Source organism: Rana temporaria, chromosome 1, assembly GCF_905171775.1.
Source record: "Rana temporaria chromosome 1, aRanTem1.1, whole genome shotgun sequence".
NCBI classification, from domain to species: domain Eukaryota; kingdom Metazoa; phylum Chordata; class Amphibia; order Anura; family Ranidae; genus Rana; species Rana temporaria.
The window spans coordinates 519,841,964-519,864,264 of record NC_053489.1 but is presented as its reverse complement, the minus strand read 5'-3'; the positions used below and the strand labels follow the sequence as shown (position 1 = coordinate 519,864,264).

The 22,301-nt window shown below is 39.3% G+C and overlaps 1 protein-coding gene across 1 annotated transcript; it reads right to left on the bottom strand.

The window, feature by feature from the left end:
* Positions 1-7,692: 7,692 nt before the first annotated feature.
* Positions 7,693-11,399, bottom strand: POU4F2 (POU class 4 homeobox 2). Its single transcript, XM_040331748.1, has 2 exons — positions 10,224-11,399; positions 7,693-9,865 (listed from the first exon to the last, which is right to left on the bottom strand). Exons 1-2 carry the CDS (start codon positions 10,458-10,460, stop codon positions 8,942-8,944), a joined length of 1,161 nt encoding a protein of 386 aa, XP_040187682.1. The 5' UTR covers positions 10,461-11,399; the 3' UTR covers positions 7,693-8,941.
* Positions 11,400-22,301: the final 10,902 nt, after the last annotated feature.

Here is a 22,301-nt window from a genome sequence, read left to right as displayed (position 1 = left end):
GGCTTGGGCAGGAAGGTGTGTAAGTGCCCGGTATGGAAGCGGTTAAACTGTATTGGCTGTTTGTAAAGGGAACATGTTCATTACTTTTGGCCAATCAATCCACCCCTTTATATAAATATAAAATATTGCAAAATTATTAATTCTACCTATTCAGTCAGGCAGGGGGCAGGTGATCTGACGATATGGTTCCGGCTATCGAGATGATTCCTGTAAGGACTGCGCAGGAGCAATGCTTGCCGACGGAAATCACTGAACCTCCAGGGCGACGTGGAATTTGAGGTAAGTGGCCAGTTGGCCTCACGTCCTCGCTTCGCTCGGCCTCCTGACTCTTTTTTTAACATCCTCCAATCCAAGGGGATGTTAAGGAATGAGCCTGGATGCCGGCCGAGGCTCGGAGATTTCCGTCGGCAAGGATTGCGCCTGCGCAGTCCTTACAGGAACCATCTCGATAGAGGAACCATACCGACAAGTCACCGGCAAGGTATCCATAAAAAAAAGTCTGTTCTCTTGGGAGTAAAAAACGTTCATATAGAGCATATTTTTCACAAAGTTTAGACAAGTTTAGAAGAGTTTTACATTTTTTCTGCCAGTGACCTCCAATCAGAAACGTGAACCAGAAGGGCTTTTTTTTTTTTTTTCCAGCCTTTAAATGTTGATCTCAAAATATGCCTGTAATTGTCATTTATTTCATATTTCAGCAATGTACATGGACACCTAGGATAACATTCAGCTGCTCCTACAGGCAGAACACAAAACTCCTGTAGAAGCCATGTTTTTTTAAGCCAGTGTGAATGGAGCCTAAATATGAGCAACCATCATAATTGGTCTCTGAGTGTACAACAGTAAACTGAAATATGATTGGCTCCTGCAAGGTAATAGATACATAATTGCTGCATTTTGAACTGCTTTGCTGAGATTGTAATACATTGTAATTGCAGATTTCAATATGTTTGGTGTTTTTGTAACTTCATATTCACAGCAACCATCCCCTTTAATGAGACCTGCCTATTGCTCAGTCTTGCTCCTCCTGCATAGCTGCAGACACCACTAGTGGGGCTACCTAGTATTACCTATAGACAGAAACAAGGGGGCTACCTAGTATTACCTATAGACAGAAACAAGGGGGCTACCTAGTACTCACCTGCAGACACCACTAGTAGTGTGACTACCTAGTATTACCTATAGACAGAAACAAGGGGGCTACCTAGTATTCACCTGCAGACACCACTAGTGGGGCTACCTAGTATTACCTATAGACAGAAACAAGAGGGCTACCTAGTATTCACCTGCAGACACCACTAGTGGGGCTACCTAGTATTACCTATAGACAGAAACAAGGGGGCTACCTAGTACTCACCTACAGACACCACTAGTAGTGCGACTACCTAGTATTACCTATAGACAGAAACAAGGGGGCTACCTAGTACTCACCTGCAGACACCACTAGTAGTGTGACTACCTAGTATTACCTATAGACAGAAACAAGGGGGCTACCTAGTATTCACCTGCAGACACCACTAGTGGGGCTACCTAGTATTACCTATAGACAGAAACAAGAGGGCTACCTAGTATTCACCTGCAGACACCACTAGTGGGGCTACCTAGTATTACCTATAGACAGAAACAAGGGGGCTGCCTAGTACTCACCTACAGACACCACTAGTAGTGCGACTACCTAGTATTACCTATAGACAGAAACAAGGGGGCTACCTAGTACTCACCTGCAGACACCACTAGTAGTGCGACTACCTAGTATTACCTATAGACAGAAACAAGAGGACTACCTAGTATTCACCTGCAGACACCAGCAATGGGACTACCCCGTGCTTACCTGCAGACATCAGCAATGGGTCTACCCAGTGCTCACCTGCAGACATCAGCAATGGGTCTACCCAGTGCTCACCTGCAGACATCAGTAATGGGTCTACCTAGTGCTCACCTGCAGACAACAGCAATGGGACTGCCCAGTACTCACCTGCAGACATCAGCAATGGGACTGACCAGTACTCACCTGCAGACATCGGCAATGGGTCTACCCAGTACTCACCTCCAGACATCAGCAATGGGACTACCCAGTGCTCACCTGCAGACATCAGCAATGGGTCTACCCAGTGCTCATCTGCAGACACCAGCAATGGGTCTACCCAGTACTCACCTGCAGACATCAGCAATGGGTCTACCCACTACTCACCTGCAGACATCAGCAATGGGACTACCCAGTACTCATCTGCAGACATCGGCAATGGGTCTACCCAGTACTCACCTGCAGACATCAGCAATGGGACTACCCAGTACTCACCTGCAGACATCAGCAATGGGTCTACCCAGTACTCACCTGCAGACATCAGCAATGGGACTACCTAGTACTCACCTGCAGTAATCAGCAATAGGACTACCCAGTGCTCACCTGCAGACATATCCAAACCTCGTCGATAGTTTGTGCAATATAGTCGGTTTTATAGGCATACGACCAATTAATATTACATTCGTCCTCTTTTACACAAAAAAAAAAAAAAATCTAAAAGCAAATCCTTGCTGCATACTATCAGGGCTATGCATTATTAACGAATTTCTAATTAGAAGCCGTCGAATGACTTGCTGTATCTTATGCACACATGTGTTCAATATAACATAACACAACACAACAACATTGCCATCCGATACACAAAAAAGACACTGAGGAGTCTCGGGTGTCACTTTATGACTGTGCTTTCCTAATTCTAGATTAAAAGCAAAGGCTGCTTTTCACAGGGTGTAAATGTACAGTTAAAAATATTCCTTCCTGGGGTCCCCAGACGATGCTCAGCCAACCCCAAGCTTCATTAATTTTTTATCAACATCCCAGACTGTGAGGGGGGGGGGGGGGAATGGGGGTGGGGTGGGGGGGGGCAGAGGGGAGCGTGTTTTTCTAATTGTAAATGAAAATCTTATACTGCCTTTCCAGTATAGATTATCACTGGGTGAACGATTATATAAATCATACCAGATTTACCTAGGAATACATAGCTACTATGCATTTCCTATTAACAAAAATAATTATAAAAAATATTATTATTATTATTATAATATTAATAATAATAATATTAATGCCAACTATAGTATTGACGATGCTAATAATAGTAATAATAATACATTCATGATCAAAACGATTTAAAATAATAGATAATAATAATGATGATAGATATTAATAGATATTATTAGTAATAGATAATAATAAATAATAATTATAATAAACAGTGCATAAATTATAAATACAAATTGAATGAATAAAAATAATAAAATTACTACTACTACTACTAATAATAATAGTAAAGTAATGATAACAAATCATTTAAAAATAGTATAAATAATTATGAATATGATACTACTATCACCGATAATAATAATAATAATAATAATAATAATAATAATAATAATAATAATAATACTAACAGCAACATATTATACAAAAAAAAATATTCGAAAACGTAATAATAGCAATAATAATAAAAACAATTATCAATAATTAAATGTAAAAATAGAAAGAAAGACGTCCACACGATATTAATCACTCCTTTTTGCATTCCAAAGGAAAGCTAAGGTGAAGGGGCCGTTCCTGGTTTGCCTGTATTTATTGGAATGAAATGCCCAGCTTTGAAGGCAAAGTGCCCAGTGTGTGCCTTCCTCCATCTCTACTCCCCGTTATCACACACCACCTAATTGTATGTGCAGCCTGTGAACATAAATTGGAAGCTGTCCCACCAGGGAGCTGCCATGTGCCTCTAGACTGGAGATGTCAAGCAGAGAAAACTCACTCTGCAAAGTTAATTTCTATTCCCGAGGAGGATTTCACACTCCAGCTCATTGTGACCCGCACTAATTAGTAGAGATAACTAATGATTACTTACTTATTCTCTGTAATTATCTGGATTTCATAATTCACTGTGTAATTTATTAATTCGCTCGTAAAAGTGTTTTAGCGTCTTATTCATCTACAGGGAGAAGGTAGGATTGCCTGACATTGCACAGGAGGATCATCTGCAGGGAGCACAGGGACAGCGACACTGCACAGGAGGATCATCTGCAGGGAGCACAGGGCAGCGCCATCCCAGCATTTGTTCAAAACAGAAGGATTTTTATTTAATGAATAAACAAGAAACAACTGTGTGTATATAAAAACAAAAATTCGTTATAAAAACATGAAATGTGTACCTAATAAATCTGCCTGTTATTTCACTAACTATTGCAAAAGTATTGGATCAACAGGTGTTGTGGGATAAGGCACCTGTAACTGAAATTATCTGGAGGGCAATTGGATGGTAATTCATTTCCTATCCAACCCTGACAAATATAAACCACCCAGCACCGTCTGTGGGAGGGAGAAAATGGTGTGTTACAATCGCTTATTATAATAACAATAATAATAATAATAATAATAATAATAATAATAATAATAATAATAATAATAATGCTACCCTGGGTACACAGGCTCTCTAAAGGAAACAGGATATTGATAAATCACGTTAACCTTTCCTGGCCCAGTTTGTAGTCACAACCCTTTAATTAACATAACGCCCCTCCTTCCACCCAATCTGTAGCTCCTATTACTAAACGGCTCACAGGCAATAACCTGGGCACGATTTATAAAATATATAAACGTGTGCAGGGAAACAAGTCTGTATATATGTATGCAACAACTTCATATGTCTCTAGGAAAAATTATATATATACATATATATGTGTGTGTATGCAACATTCTTCATATCTCTCTAGGAAATATATATATATATATGCAATAACTTCATATCTCTCTAGGGAAAAAAATATATATATGTATGCAACATTCTTCATATCTCTCTAGGAAATAAATATAAATATATATATATATATATATGTATGTATATATATGCAATAACTTCATATCTCTCTAGGAAAATATATATATACACACACACACACATATATATATATATATATATATATATGCAACAACTTCATATCTCCCTAGGAATATATATATATATATATATATATATATATATACACAATAATTAGATTATGTTTGTATGTGTATATTTATATGTATAATATGCATATTCCTAGATAAATATAAAGTTATATTATATATATATATATAAAAAAATAAACACACATATATATGTATATATATATATATATATATATATATATATATATATATATATATATATATATATATATATATTATACATATATACATAGATAAACTTTATGTCTCTCTACATATCTAATCTTTCTATCTATCTATCTATATACATACATACACATTATCTTTATCTTTACCTTTATCTCTCTCTCTCTCTCTCTCTCTCTCTCTCTCTCTCTCTCTCTCTCTCTCTCTCTCTCTCTCTCTCTCTCTCTCTCTCTCTCTCTCTCTCTCTCTCTCTCTCTCTCTCTCTATATATATATATATATATATATATATATATATATATATACAGATGTACACTATTTTTCTTCTTTCTTTCTATGGATAAATACAAAAGCATACAAGTATAGATGTATAGATGAATACAAGTATGTGTGTTGGAAAATGCAGCTTTTGTGTCTACACAAAAGCCAACACGTGTATAGTCAATATATGGCAGTGACAGGCTCCTGATGATAAGGCCGCCATCCCCAGGCCGGCAATTGTAATGAAAGCTGTAGGCACACAGACTATCCTACACACAGACTATTATTCTACATTCCATCATAGGCTCTCATCACATTATACAGTCGGATGCAGGCAGAGCCATGGACAGCAACCACTGGGCAGCTATAGAGAAGTACGGAGCTGTCCTTGGTGCTGAACAGCCACCGGCTCCCTGCTCCAGCCCATTGCCATACCTATACTTTCTTAGATCATCTGTCAAACCAATCAATTCCTTCAATTATAACAGAATATTTAGTAATTAAAACGCTCAATGAGCAATTAAAAAATAAATTTAAAAAAAATTCTAATTTACTATCATACACATACTGTGTATGATAGTAAATTAGAATTTATTTTTTATTTTTTTTAATATAAGATAACGAAATCATGTTAAGATTTTTCCACAGCACCTTCCTTGCAAATTAGTTCTGACAAACAATTTCGTTTCGGTAAGGCTGTCGTATAGCAGGATCACCCAAGAGACTGTCTTCCTCTACAGGCAAATGTTTTACTATGTGCTTCTTCTTCATTTTATTATTATTATGTTAAATCTGATTCAGCAATGAACTGACATCACCATCGCAATGCACTGATAAGTCCCACTAGTGACCTGACCACAAGTGATAGGGAGATCGATATGTCTACAATATAGTTCTGGAATAGCTTGTATAATTGTATTATAGGAGTACAGTGGGCTGTATGCAGGGAATAAGCCCCCAGTGATGGGAAATAGGTCAGTGGGGGTCTCAAACACCAATCAATAAAATAGTGCGATTAAACTTTCAGCTTGGGGACTGTTTAATACCCCTGGGACCCCATCATCACCATCAGTATGATTCACATTCTTTGGAATAACAGCCCATCGATCCAGCAATTAGTTATTTACAGTATTTTGACTACATAATGACATTTCTATTTACATCTAGTATTTGAAAGCAACTATAGTACCGACTTAAAAAATACAATCGCATATTTGTTTCAAAAGAAAATCAAACTGTCTACAATGTACAATTAAAAAAAAAATGCAATACACTAGTCAATTCAAATCAGCTCATTTACTAAAGAAACCTAGACTTCATCTCACACACAAAAAATGATTGAGGGATGTTTAAGAAAAATGCACATTTCTCCAATTTGGGTACGTTTAAGAAAATGTACATTTCTTTAATTTGGAGTAAGTTTAAGAAAATGTCAATTTCTTTAATTTTGAGTAAGTTTAAAAAAAATGTACATTTCTTTAATTTTGAGTAAGTTCAAGAAAATGAAAATTTCTTTAATTTTGAGTAAGTTTAAGAAAATGTACATTTCTTCAATTTGTAAGTTTAAGAAAATTTACATTTCCCCAATTTGGGTAAGTTTAAGAAAATGCACATTTCTCAAAATTTGAGTAAGTTTGAGAAAATGTACATTTCTTTAATTTGAGTAAGTTTAAGAAAATGTACATTTCTTTAATTTGGGTAAGTTTAAGAAAATGTACATTTCTTTAATTTGAGTAAGTTTAAGAAAATGCAAATTTCTTTCATTTTGAGTAAGGTTAAGAAAATGCAAATGTCTTTAATTTTGAGTAAGTTTAAGAAAATGTACATTTCTTCAATTTGTAGGTTTAAGAAAATGTACATTTCTCCAATTTGAGTAAGTTTAAGAAAATGCACATTTCTTTAATTTTGAGTAAGTTTAAGAAAATTTACATTTCTTCAATTTGTAAGTTTAAGAAAATGTACATTTCTCCAATTTGAGTAAGTCTAAGAAAATTCACATTTCTTTAATTTGGGTAAGTTTAAAAAAATGCAATTTTTTTCCGAAATAATTTGGATTTCTCCAAATTTGAGTAAGCTTAGGAAAAGGCACCCTTCTTTAATTTGGGTAAGTTTAAGAAAATGCAAATTTCTCAAAATTTGGGTAAAGTTGAAGAAAATGCAAATTTCTCAAAATTTGAGCAAGCTAATTTCTTTAGTAAATCAATCCCCGTTACATTACAACTGTTAAAACATATATTTTTTTTTTATACAAAATCAAGAAAGAACTATTTGCCAAGCAGCTGTCAAAACCTTGTATTTTAATGAAAGACTTTTTTTCCACAACATTTGGAATAACTTAATACATTACCATAATAAATAAAATAAAAACGTCTATTAGCAAAACAACTAAAACCAACCTTTTTTTTACGGGACAGAAGACCTGAAATAATCTCAGAACAGCAATACAGCAAAAAACCTGTCAGAACATATTTATAGATGTGTTGGTGTGTGTGTGAGTAAGTTCACTATTTACACTACGGATACTTGGAGTGTGTGGATAGGTGTAGCCCCCCAATAATGGTTGGGGGGGTTTAACCAGAATTAGGCAGACCTATACTTCCATGACAAAGAGGATAAGAGGCTCTATGGCTGCCTGAGTTGTGTCTAGGGATGCCCATTAAATATGTAAGGCCATCTAGCTTCATTCCAAGATCAAGGTCCTCATATAGGAGCCAGACAAAGCTTTGTGTCTATTAGCGGTCGTTATTGTCACCAGCTATGGAGAGATCTGTCTATGGAAATGTACAGATGTTTTTTTTATATGTATGGGTAATGGATCGAATTGTGGAACTTTTGTTTATTAAACAACGACGTGCGTTCAAACTTTGGGAAACACATTAGTGAACCTCATTTTTTATTTTTTTTTTAAACAGGAGCAAGAAGGTACTTGCTATTTAAAACAACACAGAATAATAAACCCATTGAACTTCTGCTAGTAAGTATTTTGATTGTAAAAAAAATAAAGAAAATAAAATAAAGAAAAAAAGAAAAAGCAAAAGTGACACATCGGGGGCGATCAGATCGAAAGCCAGCATCACAACAGGAACAGATATACTTATCACGTTAAAAATATAATATGTGTGTATATATATTTCTATGTACCATCTGAAGGAGACGCTGCCAGGGAATGGCATGGCTGTCAGCGCCCTTGGAACAATCAAGTCCCCAGCATTTTTTCAGCAGTCACTTATTCTTGTGATCCTTAAAAATATTTGTCATTTAAAGGAGGGGGGGGGGGGGGGGCAAAGAATAAAACATTTCTTACTTGTGTAGTCCTGATCCTTTAAAACTGATCTGGAGTCACCAAGAGTTTATTGTTCTTGACAAAGACGTGGGGGGCATTAGGATGGCAAAAAAAGTGAGCCCCCCATTTTTTTTTTACATATTAGACATATATCTATTTATATATTTAAAAACATTAAAATCTGTTCTTTTGTTTTTGTTTTTTGTTTGTTTTTTTATAAAATTGCAGTGAAATCCCAAGCAAAGTCTATATTCCAGCTGAGTATTTCATGCGTTTCTGTTTTTGCCTCTGGTTGCAGAACCAGACTCGGACCACGTTCTTTTTGAGGTCCAGTTTCTCGGCGATGGCGGCGATCTTCTCGGAGGAAGGACGAGGTTGGATGGAGAAGTAGGCTTCCAAGGAGCGCTTCTCGGGGGCGGCGATGGACGTCCGTTTGCGCTTCTTCTCGGCACCGTTGAAGAGCTCGGGCTTGGTGAGCTTGTCCCGGTGAGACTTCTCAGCCTCTTCCAGCCAGGCTTGCAGAATGGGCTTGAGGGCGATCATGTTGTTGTGGGACAAAGTGAGGGACTCAAAGCGGCAGATGGTGCTCTGGCTGAGGGAACCTACACCAGGGATCTTGAGGTTGGCAAGGGCAGACCCTACGTCCGCCTGGGTCACCCCGAGCTTGATCCTTCTCTGCTTGAACCTTTCAGCAAAGGCTTCCAAGTCCCTGGGATCGGCGTCCACGTCGCTCATGCATCCCATGTGGGAGGGTAGCCCATGGGCATGTGCCATGCTGAGCGCCGCCTGGTGCATGGGGTTCATGCCAGACATGTGTGGGTGAGCTGGAGTGGACACCACCGAGCCATCAGGTCCTGTAATGGCCCCTAGTGTCAGTCCTGGGGTGATGTGGTCTAGAAGTTCTCCTTCCAGTGGCTGGTGGTGGTGATGGTGGTGGTGGTGGTGATGGGAGCCAGAAGGGTGGGAGATGGGCACTGAGGAGGAAGAAGAGGCAGATGTGCAGGGGATGGTGTTCATGGTGTGGTAGGTAGCGTCCGGCTTGTAGGGGCTGTGGTGGGGTGTGTGGTGGTGGTGGTGGTGTTGGCTCTTGCACTGAGACACTATATCCACAGCTGCCAAAGCTTCAGCACGGGCCAGCAAACTCTCATCCAGACCTCCAAATATATTGCTCTGCAATGTCAAATAGAAAGCACACATTACTGTCTGCTGGGAATTCAGCGATTAAAACTTTTCTAGAATGTTAAAAAAGCCCCTGCTACAGAGAGTGGAAGAAAGGGAGAACACACGCCTAGGCACACGCTACACAAGATACATGCAACATCCCAGGTCATAAAAATTAATATGAAAGGCAAGACCGGCTGAATACATAAGTTGAGGCAAAAGAGAGAGAGAGAGAGAGAGAGAGAGGGAAGGGGGGGAAACATTGCATGTGTTGGGTGATTTGCTGTGCAGACATGAAAAAAACATCAAGCAGATAAAGGGGGCTGTCAAGATGTGCCTTAGAGCGGTGATTATGCAGAGTACATACCGGTGGGGTTGGGAGACAGGCTCTTCTCATCGCCTCCGAGCTGCTGCTACTGCTGCTGTTGGCGCTACCACCTCCTCCCCCGGCGCTGCTTCTCACACTGCTGATGCTGGGGGAGCTGGTGGCCGAGGAGGACGAGTGTGGGGAAGAGGAGTGCAGGGCAGAATATTTCGCCTCATCCTGCAGGCTGCTGTGAACCATGCTGAAGTGCTGCTTGCTGTTCAGAGACATCATCATCATGATGGCTGATGATGGGGGGTTCTGGACCAAAGGGCTGCTGGGGGTCCAGATACCCTCTGGATAACGGACAGCTTGAGCTGGCTTCTTCCAATATGCCACGGTTATGGAGCCCCAGAGCTGGTAGCAGCTTCCCTTCCTTGCTCCTGCTCCCCCAGTTTTGTCTCTGTCCCTAGGAGTAGCGTGCCTTTGCCTATCCCCCTCCTCCCCCCTAGAGAGTAAATACAAGATCTTCTAAGATTTTTTTTTTTCCTTCCCTTACTCCTCCCATCCAGGGGCTCCCTCACTCCTGGTGTCAATGTTTGATAACGGAATCTGTGGAGCTCTTCTTCCTAACCTCCTAGAAGACTAGGACTGCTGCAGCCATGTGTCCCAGGCCAGCTGGTGCCCTCACAGGTTGTGCCATGTCTCCTTTAAGTCCAGTGTGCATCTAGTGCCATGGGCTCCCTAACCTAAGCTTGTCCCTACGCCTCCCAGGAGCCTGGTCTTCTCTTGTGCTGCACCGATGCTGCTCCAGCTGTACACCTTGGCCTGCCAGGTAGTCTGTGAGTGGAGGAGGTATCAGTGTGGATTGGATTCCAAGCACATCCAGCCTCTCTCTTCTATGGCTTCAGAGCTCATCTGTGATTGGATAGCCTTGTGTGTGTGTGTGTGTGTGTGTGTGTGTGATGGATAGACACTGTAGAGTCTCTGTGTGTCTCACAATAGATGTGTATGTTCTCCACCCCTTGTCATTGTTTTGTCTCCCCTATTACCTTTTTCATTCTATGTTCTCAATCAGACTTCTGTAGAATATTTTTGATGTATTTGTGCTCAGTCCTATCACAGAAAAGGGAGGGGGGGCTAGAAATGTTCTCATTTTAGCAACACACTTCTTGGTGACTAATGTCATGGTCCCCTGCCTGATTTCTATAGCCTGGGGTCACATATGGTGGAGTCTCAACACGAAGGGAAGTACTGGGCGCATGAGCACTCACTCCACACTCCTGTCTTTAAATAGCTGCTCACACCTGATCTTTTTTTTTTTTTTTGCCCCCCCACATCCATCCAATTTGCTATTTTTAGATCATGCATTTAACGTCACAAGGAATTTTTTTTTTTAGCCCCCCCACATCCATCCAATTTGCTATTTTTAGATCATGCATTTAAAGTCACAAGGAATCCAGTGCAGCAATTCCAGTGATCACAAAGTACAAGATGACCCCATGAATGGGTCACCAGTAACAGCTCCTGCCTTACCCACCCAACTACAGTTAATGCAGCCCCCCTAATTTATAGATTTATAGATGGGCGTCTTTTCTATTTAAATCGTACCAGAAAAAAATTATCTTTTTTTTTTTTTTAGCCCCCCCACATCCATCCAATTTGCTATTTTTAGATCATGCATTTAACGTCACAAGGAATCCTGTGCAGCAAATCCAGTGATCACAATGTACAAGATGATTCCATGAATGGGTCACCAGTGACAGCTCCTGCCTTACCCACCCAACTACAGTTAATGTAGCCCCCCTAATTTATAGATGGGCGTCTTTTCTATTTAAATCGAACCAGAAGAAATTATCCTTCTTTTTTTTTTTAGCCCCCCCCCCCCCCACATCCTTCCAATTTGCTATTTTTAGATCATGCATTTAACGTCGCAAGGAATCCAGTGCAGCAATTCCAGTGATCACAAAGTAAAAGATGATCCCATGAATGGGTCGCCAGTGAGAGCTCCTGCCTTTGCCCCCCACTTACAGTTAATGTAGCCCCCCTAATTTATAGATGGGCGTCTTTTCTATTTAAATCGTACCAGAAAAATTGATTTTTTTTTGTTGTTTAAGGAAATCCCCAAATTGCATTGTGTAGCCTTCACTGTCGCCACCTCGTCGCAATGAAATAAATCAAAGTTAAGAGCTTGAGGATCATTTAATTATGGTGCGAATAGCGCTGTGCACCACCTCCAACAACATCTCTAAGCAAATTATGGCCGGGCCAGGAAGGAATTATTAGATTGAAATTTCATTTAGGCTGGGGAGACACAGCACTTCAATATGTAATCTGTTATGCCTCATCTGATTTGTATGCTTAATTCGCTTTGACGAATTTATTAGTTTTCATAATAGTGCTGGAAAATGAGAGACACTCCAGTCTGTAATACACTGCCTGTGCCATAAATTCCATGTCAGCACTCAGGATCTTTTATTAATCACTGCCAGCCTAGTCCATCATACACCAGCTCTTTAAGTTGATAAAACCCCTCTGTTGCTCTTGTAAGAAGCAGATTAACACAGTCGTGTTAATTAGACTGCATTGTCAGTGATAATGGTTGCAACTTGAAATTATGTTCTAATTAACAAGGTTTGTGTAATTTGCCTTCTCTTCAAGGGACATTCTCTGCTGTAATTATTATATAATGTGCAGTATTTAGTGTGACTGTAATAAATCTGATTTGCTGAGCACACACAGGGTATTGCATAGGACTCAGTATACTCAGAGTATACTCAGCACCTCTCTATGCTTTCCATCAGAGCTGGAGGCTCATTTGTGGCTGGGTGATGTATCTACAGCACCAGGACTGGATGGACCTAAAAGATGTAGAGGAAGGATCCTTGCACTGATGGGCCCTCTAGTGTTGTTTGTCTAGTTGGTGTACTTTCCCAACTCTACACAGGTAAGATCAGCACTGTGTTTCTGTATTTTAATGACATCTATTTTGGTAATCATAAGCATACTGTATGCAAACTCATTAGGTTAGACAATTAAATCACCAATTATTCTGCTACTGCTGTCACTTGATATTTTTTTACAATTAACTTATTTTTTTAATTTATATATAAAAAAAAAACATACATATGTCTAATGGTGGCCATACACGCTTCGATTTTATTATCCAATCGATGTGCAATTCGATCGAAACACCTGAATAGGTATAACTTCCCTTCTGATCGATTTAGATCTGATTTGATCGAACAGAGACGATCAGCCACATTATTGATCATTTTGCATCGATTGGCAGCAATGAAATAATGAAATTGATCATATTTCAATCAGTCAGATTATTAGATGTGCGATCGATAGCTTGCAATCGTGTCTTGACTATAGGTTATTAGATTGCATGGTGAAATCAGAAGTGCGATCGATAACTTGCAATCGTGTCTTTCGAAACGATTGATCGAAAGTCAAAGCGCTGCGCAAACTGTTGGCGCTATATAAATCCTGTATAATAATAATAATAATTCCTGGTGTGTGACGTATGAATGAGTTGCCCACTGTAGATTAATTATACCCATTGGGAGAGATCAATTGGAAAAAAATCGATCACTTATCGAAGCATGTATGGTTTCGATTGGATTCGATCAAACTGAGAGAGTAAGCCAGGGCAGAATATTATCGATTTTTTTTGGCATTGATAGGCAGCACTAAAATGCTTTGGTCATGAATTTGATCATATTTTAATCAGTCATATTATTAGATTGCATGGTGAAATCAGAGTAGCGATCGATAACTTGCAATCGTATCTTCCAACTATTGATCGAAATCCAATTTTTGGTGTTTGGCATATCAACTGAATGGGTTATATGCTATAGATTAATTATATTTATCAAGAGAGATCCATTGGAAATTAAATCAATTGTTGATCAAAGCATGTGTGGTCAACATTCGACTCGATAAAGATTGGATTCGATCAAACTGAGTGAATAAGCCAAGACAGAATATCATTAATTGATTTGAAGGGCAGCACTGAGATGTTTTGATCATGAATTTGATCATATTTCAATCAATCACATTATTAGATTGCATGGTGAAATCAGAGAATCGATAACTTGCAATCATATCTTCAAACTATTGATCGAAATCCAATTTCTGGTGTGTGGAATATCAACTGAATTGGTTGTGTGCTATAGATTAATTATATTTATCGGGAGAGGTCCATTGGAAATGCAATCGATCACTTATCGAAGCATGTATGGTCAATATTAGACTGGATTTAGATCAGATTTGATCAGTGAATAAGCCAGGGCAGAACATTATTGATTGTTTTGCATTGATGGGCAGCACTGAGATGCTTTGGTCTTGAATTTGATCATATTTCAATTAATCAGATTATGAGATTGCATGGTGAAAACAGAAATATAACTTGCAATCGTATTGATCAAAGTCCAATTGCTTATGTGTGTGGCATATCGATCGAAAGAGTTGTACATTATAGATCGATTATTCCTATTGGGAGAGGTTGATTGGGAAAAAAAACCTATAACCTATAAATTATTGAAGAGTGTATGGCCACCATGGTGTATTATCTAATTAGACAATTTATTTCAATCCTTCACTCTATTAGGTTAGAGATTGGTTGTCTTTGGAAGACATCTTAAGTTGGCCATACATTATACAATTTTCTTATTCAATCTCCTTTATATTTACCTCCAATTATGAAGTGCAAGGGCCTGCCCTGCACACAAATTAAAAACATTTAGGTTTGACCTATGATGCTGAAGTTGGCTCCTTATTCTGCTATATGATTGACCTCATAGTATATGGTTCTGGCAAATCAAAAGAAAAATAAAACAAGAAAACTGTATAATGTATGGCCAGCATTTTACCCATTCTTCAAAGTTCTGAAAAGAAATGTGAAACTGCCTTTAGGCTGGTAAAGGAGTTCAATTACTAAAGGAGTGAGGTTGCTCAGCAATGTGTAAAAAAGGTGAACCTGTGATGACTTTACTACCCAAGCATTTGCAAATCATTTTAATATAATATAATTGGGTATTTAATGTGAACACAACTTCACCAGCATTCACTGTACAAAGTGAACAATAAAAATGTTAATGCTGCAGGCACTGTGATGAGCACTGCTAATACATCACAAGGCGCTGATAGCTAGGAATCGTTCAGAAGGGAAGCGATAGATCGGGCTTAATGATCGCTCATACAGAGCCCACGTGAGATGATGTCATGCCTCAATCATCTGAATTCTCAAATGCTGTCATCTGATTTCTATCCTGCTTATTTCCCGAAAACAACAAAATGCACGTTACTTTTTTTTTTCTTCCAGAGCTTAATTACTTGCTGAGATGTTTTAATGTATTCTGTCGCATGGGAGAATTGGGAAACGCTTATCGTCAATTTGCATTAATCTTGATCTTAATAGCAAGTGACAACAGATCTCCAAAATGCTAAACTCTTGTCACTAGTCTGTGCGGTAAATACGGCGCTATAATAAATTCATGAAATCCTGCAAACTGCTGAAATAATTGACTTAACTTTAGTTGGTGTGTTGTGATGAGCTGAGCCATAAAGGTTCATAGTCAGCTCGTTTCCCTGGGTTGGATCAGCTTCATAGCTCGATCATCTATGGTTTGCAATCACACCCCTTACTCTCTGTATTAGGAAGACCAAAGCAGGCTTGTATTTTAGAAAGAATCCCTTGAATTCCCATAGGAGTGATAATTATTTAACACAACGTCTTTGATGCCCTATGGAATTGGCAGAAGCTTGCCTTACCTAATGAGATTTCTTTACTTGAGAATCTAGGGGTAAAGGAGGATTGCAACAAAACTGATTTCACCATTGGTGGATTTTCACTAAAGAGGACACCAGGGGGTTAATTTACTAAAACTGAAGAGTGCAAAATCTGGTGCAGCTTTGCATGGTAGCCAATCAGCTTCTAACTTCAGCTTGTTCAATTAAGCTTTGACAAAACAGAAAAAAAAACTGTAAGCAGATTGGTCTTTATGCACAGCTTCACCAAATTTTGCACTTTTAATAAATCAACCCCAATCACTTTTCCTCATTGAGCTGCTTAGGCAGAATGTAATAGAAAAATTAGGCTCCATTCACACTGGATTAAAAATTGCTGCTTCTGCAGGAGTTTTGTGTTCTGCCTGTAGAAGCAGCTCAATGTTATCCTATGTGTTCATGTACATTAAGATGTGAGGCTGCATTCACACCTAGGCGTTTTATCGCCTGAAGCGCGACGCTAGAATACGCTGGAGGGGAAAAATAACATTGTTCTCTATGGAGATGGTTCACATCTCCATGCCGAACGCCTGAAGCTGAAACAAGTCCCGGACCCTTTTTTGTTGCGCGTATCGGGCGGCTTTGGCGTTTCCCATAGCCGACAATGACCACTACAAAAACATGGTTAAAAACGTCGCGTTTTGTCGCGGCAAATCGCGGTACAAAACGCCGCAATTTGTCGCGTATCGGGCGCCTTTGGCGTTTCCCATAGCCGACAATGACCACTACAAAAACATGGTTAAAAACGTTGCGTTATGTCGCGGCAAATCGCGGTACAAAACACCGCAATTTGTCGCGTATCGGGCGGCTTCGGCGTTTCCCATAGTCGACAATGACCACTACAAAAAATTGTTTAAAAACGACGTGGTTTGTCGCGGCAAATCGCGGTACAAAACGCCGCAATTTGTCACGGCAAATCGCGGTACAAAACGCAGCAAATCGCCTACGCCTAGGTGAGAATGCAGCCTTAGGCTCATGCACACTACAAAAACGTCTGTTCTCTCTATTGAGTGAGGCTCCATGCACACTGAAAAAACGTCTGTTCTCTCTATTGAGTGAGGCTCCATGCACACTGAAAAAACGTCTGTTCTCTCTATTGAGTGAGGCTCCATGCACACTGAAAAAACGTCTGTTCTCTCTATTGAGTGAGGCTCCATGCACACTGAAAAAACGTCTGTTCTCTCTATGGCTGCATTCACACCTAAGCGACAAAACGCCCGACGCGGGACGCTTCTGTCGCTAGAGGGGAGAATTCCCATTGCCGTCTATGGAGATGGTTCACATCTCATAGACGCGCAACGCCTGTCGCCTGAAAAAAAGTCCCGGACCCTTTTTTTCACGCGACAGGCGCGTTTTCCCATAGACAGCAATGGGAATACTTTAGAAAAAGAAAAAAAAAAAAAGATACATTTGTAATCGCGGCAAATCTGCCGCTACACGCGTACGTGGCTGTCGCTTAGGTGTGAATGCAGCCTATTGAGTGAAACGTCCATATAGAGCATATTTTTGTACAAAGTTTAGGCTCCATGCACACTGGACTCAAAAAACGTTGATTCTACAGGCGTTTGATGTTTTTTTTTCTCCTGCCTCTAGAAGCACTACTATTGTGCTCTATGTGTCTTTGCACATTATTGACTGCTACAGGCGTTTTCTGTCAGGGACGTTCAGAGGCAGGAAAAAAAACCTTCTCTATCGCGTTTCCTGGAGGAGTTTAGGAGCTGTAAAAACGTCAGTCTCTCCTAAACTCCTCTTATCTCTTCTGAACGTCAAGTGCCAAAGTTTTTTATTAAAAAACGTCATTTAAAATGACCGTGTGTGGGGAAAACGTCATTTTATGTCTTCTGAAAAACACATTTTTTTTTTTCGAAAATGCTTCAATTTTTTTATGTCGTTTTTCAAAACGTCGTTTTTTGTGTCATAAAAAATGATCGTGTGTGGGCTTAAACGATGTTTAAAACGACTTTTTTAAACCCGCGCATGCTCAGAAGCAAGTTATGATGCGAGCTTGAATGGAACAGAGTGCCGCCGTACGTGCTGAACGTAACCGCGCTTTGCTAGAGCATTTTGAAAAAAATGATGGTGTGTAGGCAACGTAGTTTTTAAAATGAAGTTTGAAAAACGTCGTTTTTTTTCATGAGAAAAAACATCGTTTTTTCATGAGAAAAAACGTTTTTTTTTCATGAGAAAAAAACGACGTTTTTTAAAGACAAAAAACAACCGTGTGTACGCGGCATTAGGCTCCATGCACACTGGGCTTAAAAAAAAAAAAAGTATGTTCTCTTTGGAGTAAAAAACGTCCATATAGAGCATTTTTTGGTACAAAGTTTAGACAAGTTCAAGAGAGTTTTAAATTTTTCTGTCTCCAAGCTCCAATCAGAAACGCGAATGAGAAGGGGTTTTTTTTTTCTGCCTCTTAAAAACTTCTAATTCAAAATATGCCTCTTAACATCCTAATGTGCATTGACACATAGGATAACATTGAGCTGCTTCTACAGGCAGAAGGCAGTGTGCATGGAGCCCTAGAGGCAGAAAAGAAAACTTTCTGGTTCATGTTTCTGATTGGAGCTCACTGGCAGAAAAAACGTAAAACTCTCATAAACTTGTCTAAACTTTAAACAAAAAATACTCTATATGAGCGTTTTTTTAATCCCAAGAGAACAGACGTTTTTTTTTAAGCCCATTGTACATGGAACCTAGTTCTAATATGCTTTGATTTATTTTTTATTTATTTATTTAGAGAATATGTTTCATGAATGTCTTTTGCATTTGTATTGTATACCTTTTTATTTGGGGTATTTGAATATTATTTGTGTGCTGTCACTTTAAATATGTTCTATAGATGATATGATTTTTTAGTTTTTATTTCATTCATGTCTTTTGCATTTGTATTTTATACCTTTTTATTTTGGGTATTTGTATATTATTTGTGTGCTGTCACTTTAAATATGTTCTATAGTAGTTAATGTAAAAACAAAAAAAATATTTCATTTCTGTCTTTTGTATTTGTTTTTTTTATATACCTTTTTATTTTGGGTATTTATATATTATTTTGTGCTGTCACTTTAAATATGTTCTATAGTAGTTAATACAATAGTGTTTTTTATTTGTTTTATGAATGTCTTTTGTATTTGTATTTTATACCTTTCAATTTTGGATATTTGAATATTATTTGTGTGCTGTCACTTTAAATAGTTTCTATAGTAGTTAATATATAACAGTTTTTTTTCTTAGCTGTCTATTTATTCTTTCTGAGAAGAAATGGGTCCAAGACAGTTAACAGCAGCAATGTTTAAACACCCTTGTGCCCCTAAAGACAACATTAATCCCCCTCCCACCCCCAAGTGCATTTCACTGAAAGGGCAACATTTTACCAAAATACTTAAATTTTCACTAAAATGTCCTTAAAATAATCCCTGTCATTTGCTTTTATTCCTTATGTGGTCCTCCTATTTGGAAGTCCCAGTTAGTGGGCTGGCAAGTCCCCTAATCTTAAAAACGAAGCTTACAGCATGGTGTGACATCCAGAAAACTCTGAAGCAGCTCTACATATCACAGGGAAATCCATGTCTTATGTAAATGGTAATTATGTTCCTTTTCTTGTTTTTCTTTCCTGTGAATAAACATATGCCACATAAAGAAAAAATATTCAAAAGGGCAATGATGGGTTATTCAGTATAAATCTGAAAGCCTTAACCCTGGTTCACATTGGTGCGGCTTTGAAATCACGCTGCTTCAGCGCAATGTCAAAGCCACATATCAGCGCAATTTGCACTGCTGATTTCATTTATTCTCTGCCCCGTGTGCTCCAGGCGCCCCTCTGGTCCCCTGTCCTTCTCCTCCGCCCCATGTGCTCCAGCTGCTCTTCAGGTCCCTTGTTCTTTTCCTCTGCCTCATGTGCTCCGGCCGCTCCTCCGGTCCCCTGTCCTTCTCCTCCGCCCCATGAGCTCCAGCCGCTCCTCTGGTCCCCTGTCCTTCTCCTCTGCTCCATGTGCTCTAAGTGACTGAGTGAGTGAATAACTTATATAGCGCTACAAATGCGAACTAAATCGCCTCAAGGCACTTTGAATCCAGTGGCGTCCTAATCCTTCAGAAGAGGTGTTTTTTTCCTGAAGGCCCGATAGTTTTCTTCCATGTGGATGTCCGGCCGCTCCTCCGGTCCCCTGTCCTTCTCCTCCCCCCGTGTGCTCTGGCCACTCTTCCAGTCCCCTGTCTTTCTCCTCTGCCCCGTGTGCTCCGGCCGCTCGTCTGGTCCCCTGTCCTTCTCCTCCGCCTCATGAATCGGTTATGTGGTCACTGTTGAAGCAAATAGGTAAGTTCTGGAAGTGCCACTAACTGATTGGCTATGCCTGAATGCTACCTTTTGGCAGGAACCACATGGCCGTGGCACTGATCACTTGGCTATAGGGAGGCACAGAGCTCTCTGACATTTTTTTGTTTTCTGTAATTTTGAAAGTGTAAATGATGGAATTAAAATCTAACTTTTTTTGACATATTATAAGAATGTCTAATCTGTAATTTGATGCCTTTTGGAGATTTTTCCATCTTTCCTTGGCTTCGTTATGCACATTAATACAAATTTTTACCTGGGGTGCCCAAACTTTCGATCCCCACTGTACCTGTATGAGAGGGTATCCCTTTCCCTTTGTATTGCTTTCTTTGTGTGAAATCCTTGGTGTTTCTGTCAGTCACTCTGCTTTCCTATTAAAAACTGACCATACTGATCATTGGAGGAGAGTAGACTGAGCTCCCAGCATAGCTAGAGAACTGACCACGTTGTCCTCTAATGCTTAGACTTGTTCTGACAACCCCCCGCACAGCCTTTTATTGGAAGTTCAATGTGTTACTGCTTCTCTTCCCCCAGCTCTTATGCATCTGAGAACAGAGTGAATGTTAGCACATATAAAAAAAGGGAAAAAAGGTATTTATAATGTTTTTACCATATTACCATATATATGGTCAGGCAGCATGTGAGTCACTTTATATTATTAATAGAAATGTGCATGTAAACCCTGACAATGTTTTATTATTGAAATATATTGCAATAGTCCTGCGAGTCACCACTCCTATAGGCTTAAATGTAATCAATATAAATAAAGCTGCTAGTGTGAAACACCTCTCATAAATTTGTGCCAAATTAAATGAATAAACAAAACGCAGCGCTGAGAAACTTAGTAGTGCACACACCACTACAAAAAACTGGTGAGTGTCCAGTTAGTGATACAAAGTGATAAAAATACCAGAAAATTAAATGTACAGTGCAAATCGCATAATCATGCCACACAGTGCAAATCGCATAATCGTGCAACACAGTGCAAAAACATGCATAAATATAAAAAAATGGTGATAAACAATAAATCCTAAAGAATGAACATATATTGACGCACAAGTCCTTGTATAAATATTATTTAAGTGCTCCAGTACATATAATAAATACTCCAAAGTGCTTCAGTGCATGTGATATTCAAATAGCAGCATGCCTGGAATGATAAGTATGAAGCCCCATACACACTATCAGTTTTCCTGCTGGTTTTCTCTTCAGGTTTACCAAAACCATGTAGTACAAGGACCTGCCTGATTGCATTCAAATTGAAACGCTTAAGGTTTGACCTCATATTAGATGGTTTTGGTAAACCTGAAGAGAAAACCATTAGGAAAACTGATAGTGTGCATGGGGCTTTACAGTTCATAAAACCACACAGCCCAGTGAGTGATCTAAAAAGCTGTATCAGAGTACTGTCACACAGGTGCTCCCCCAAAGTAATGGATGCTCACCTCAGAGCGTGCGACCTTGCAGCTAAGCTTGGTCTATGCACGCTTATGAACCACACCTGGGTTCTATTGGGCAATCATGGGATCCAGGTCTCCTTAGTATATGTTCCAGATCATAGAAGATAGAAAAAAACTTGGATGGTTCAAGTAACATTTTTAAAGGTTTATTAAATAAAAAAATCCCCTGCCGGGGTACTCACACAACATGGGTGAGGAAGTGAACCACTCTAAAACAGGCCCGTAATGATGTACAGAGATCTGGATATGGTAAAGTCCTCTTTAGCCTCACACAGACTATCCTGCTGTCCTGTCCCCTCCCCACCCAACGTTTTCTTATTATCCCTCTTCTGGTCTGTTAAATATACAATTGAAAGTGTATTTTTTATATATCTTTTCAACAGAGCACTTGTCGATCTTCCCAGAAATGTTGTCAGTTGAAATCTTTCTGTTAATCTATCTGCCCTGCACTCTTGGTTACCCAGTTACCCCCCATGCAATGCACGTTCAAGCTAGCCAGGGGTGTCAAAGTAATCCTTCTATGGCCAGTCCCTACTCTACTGTGCAAAGTATCAACAATTT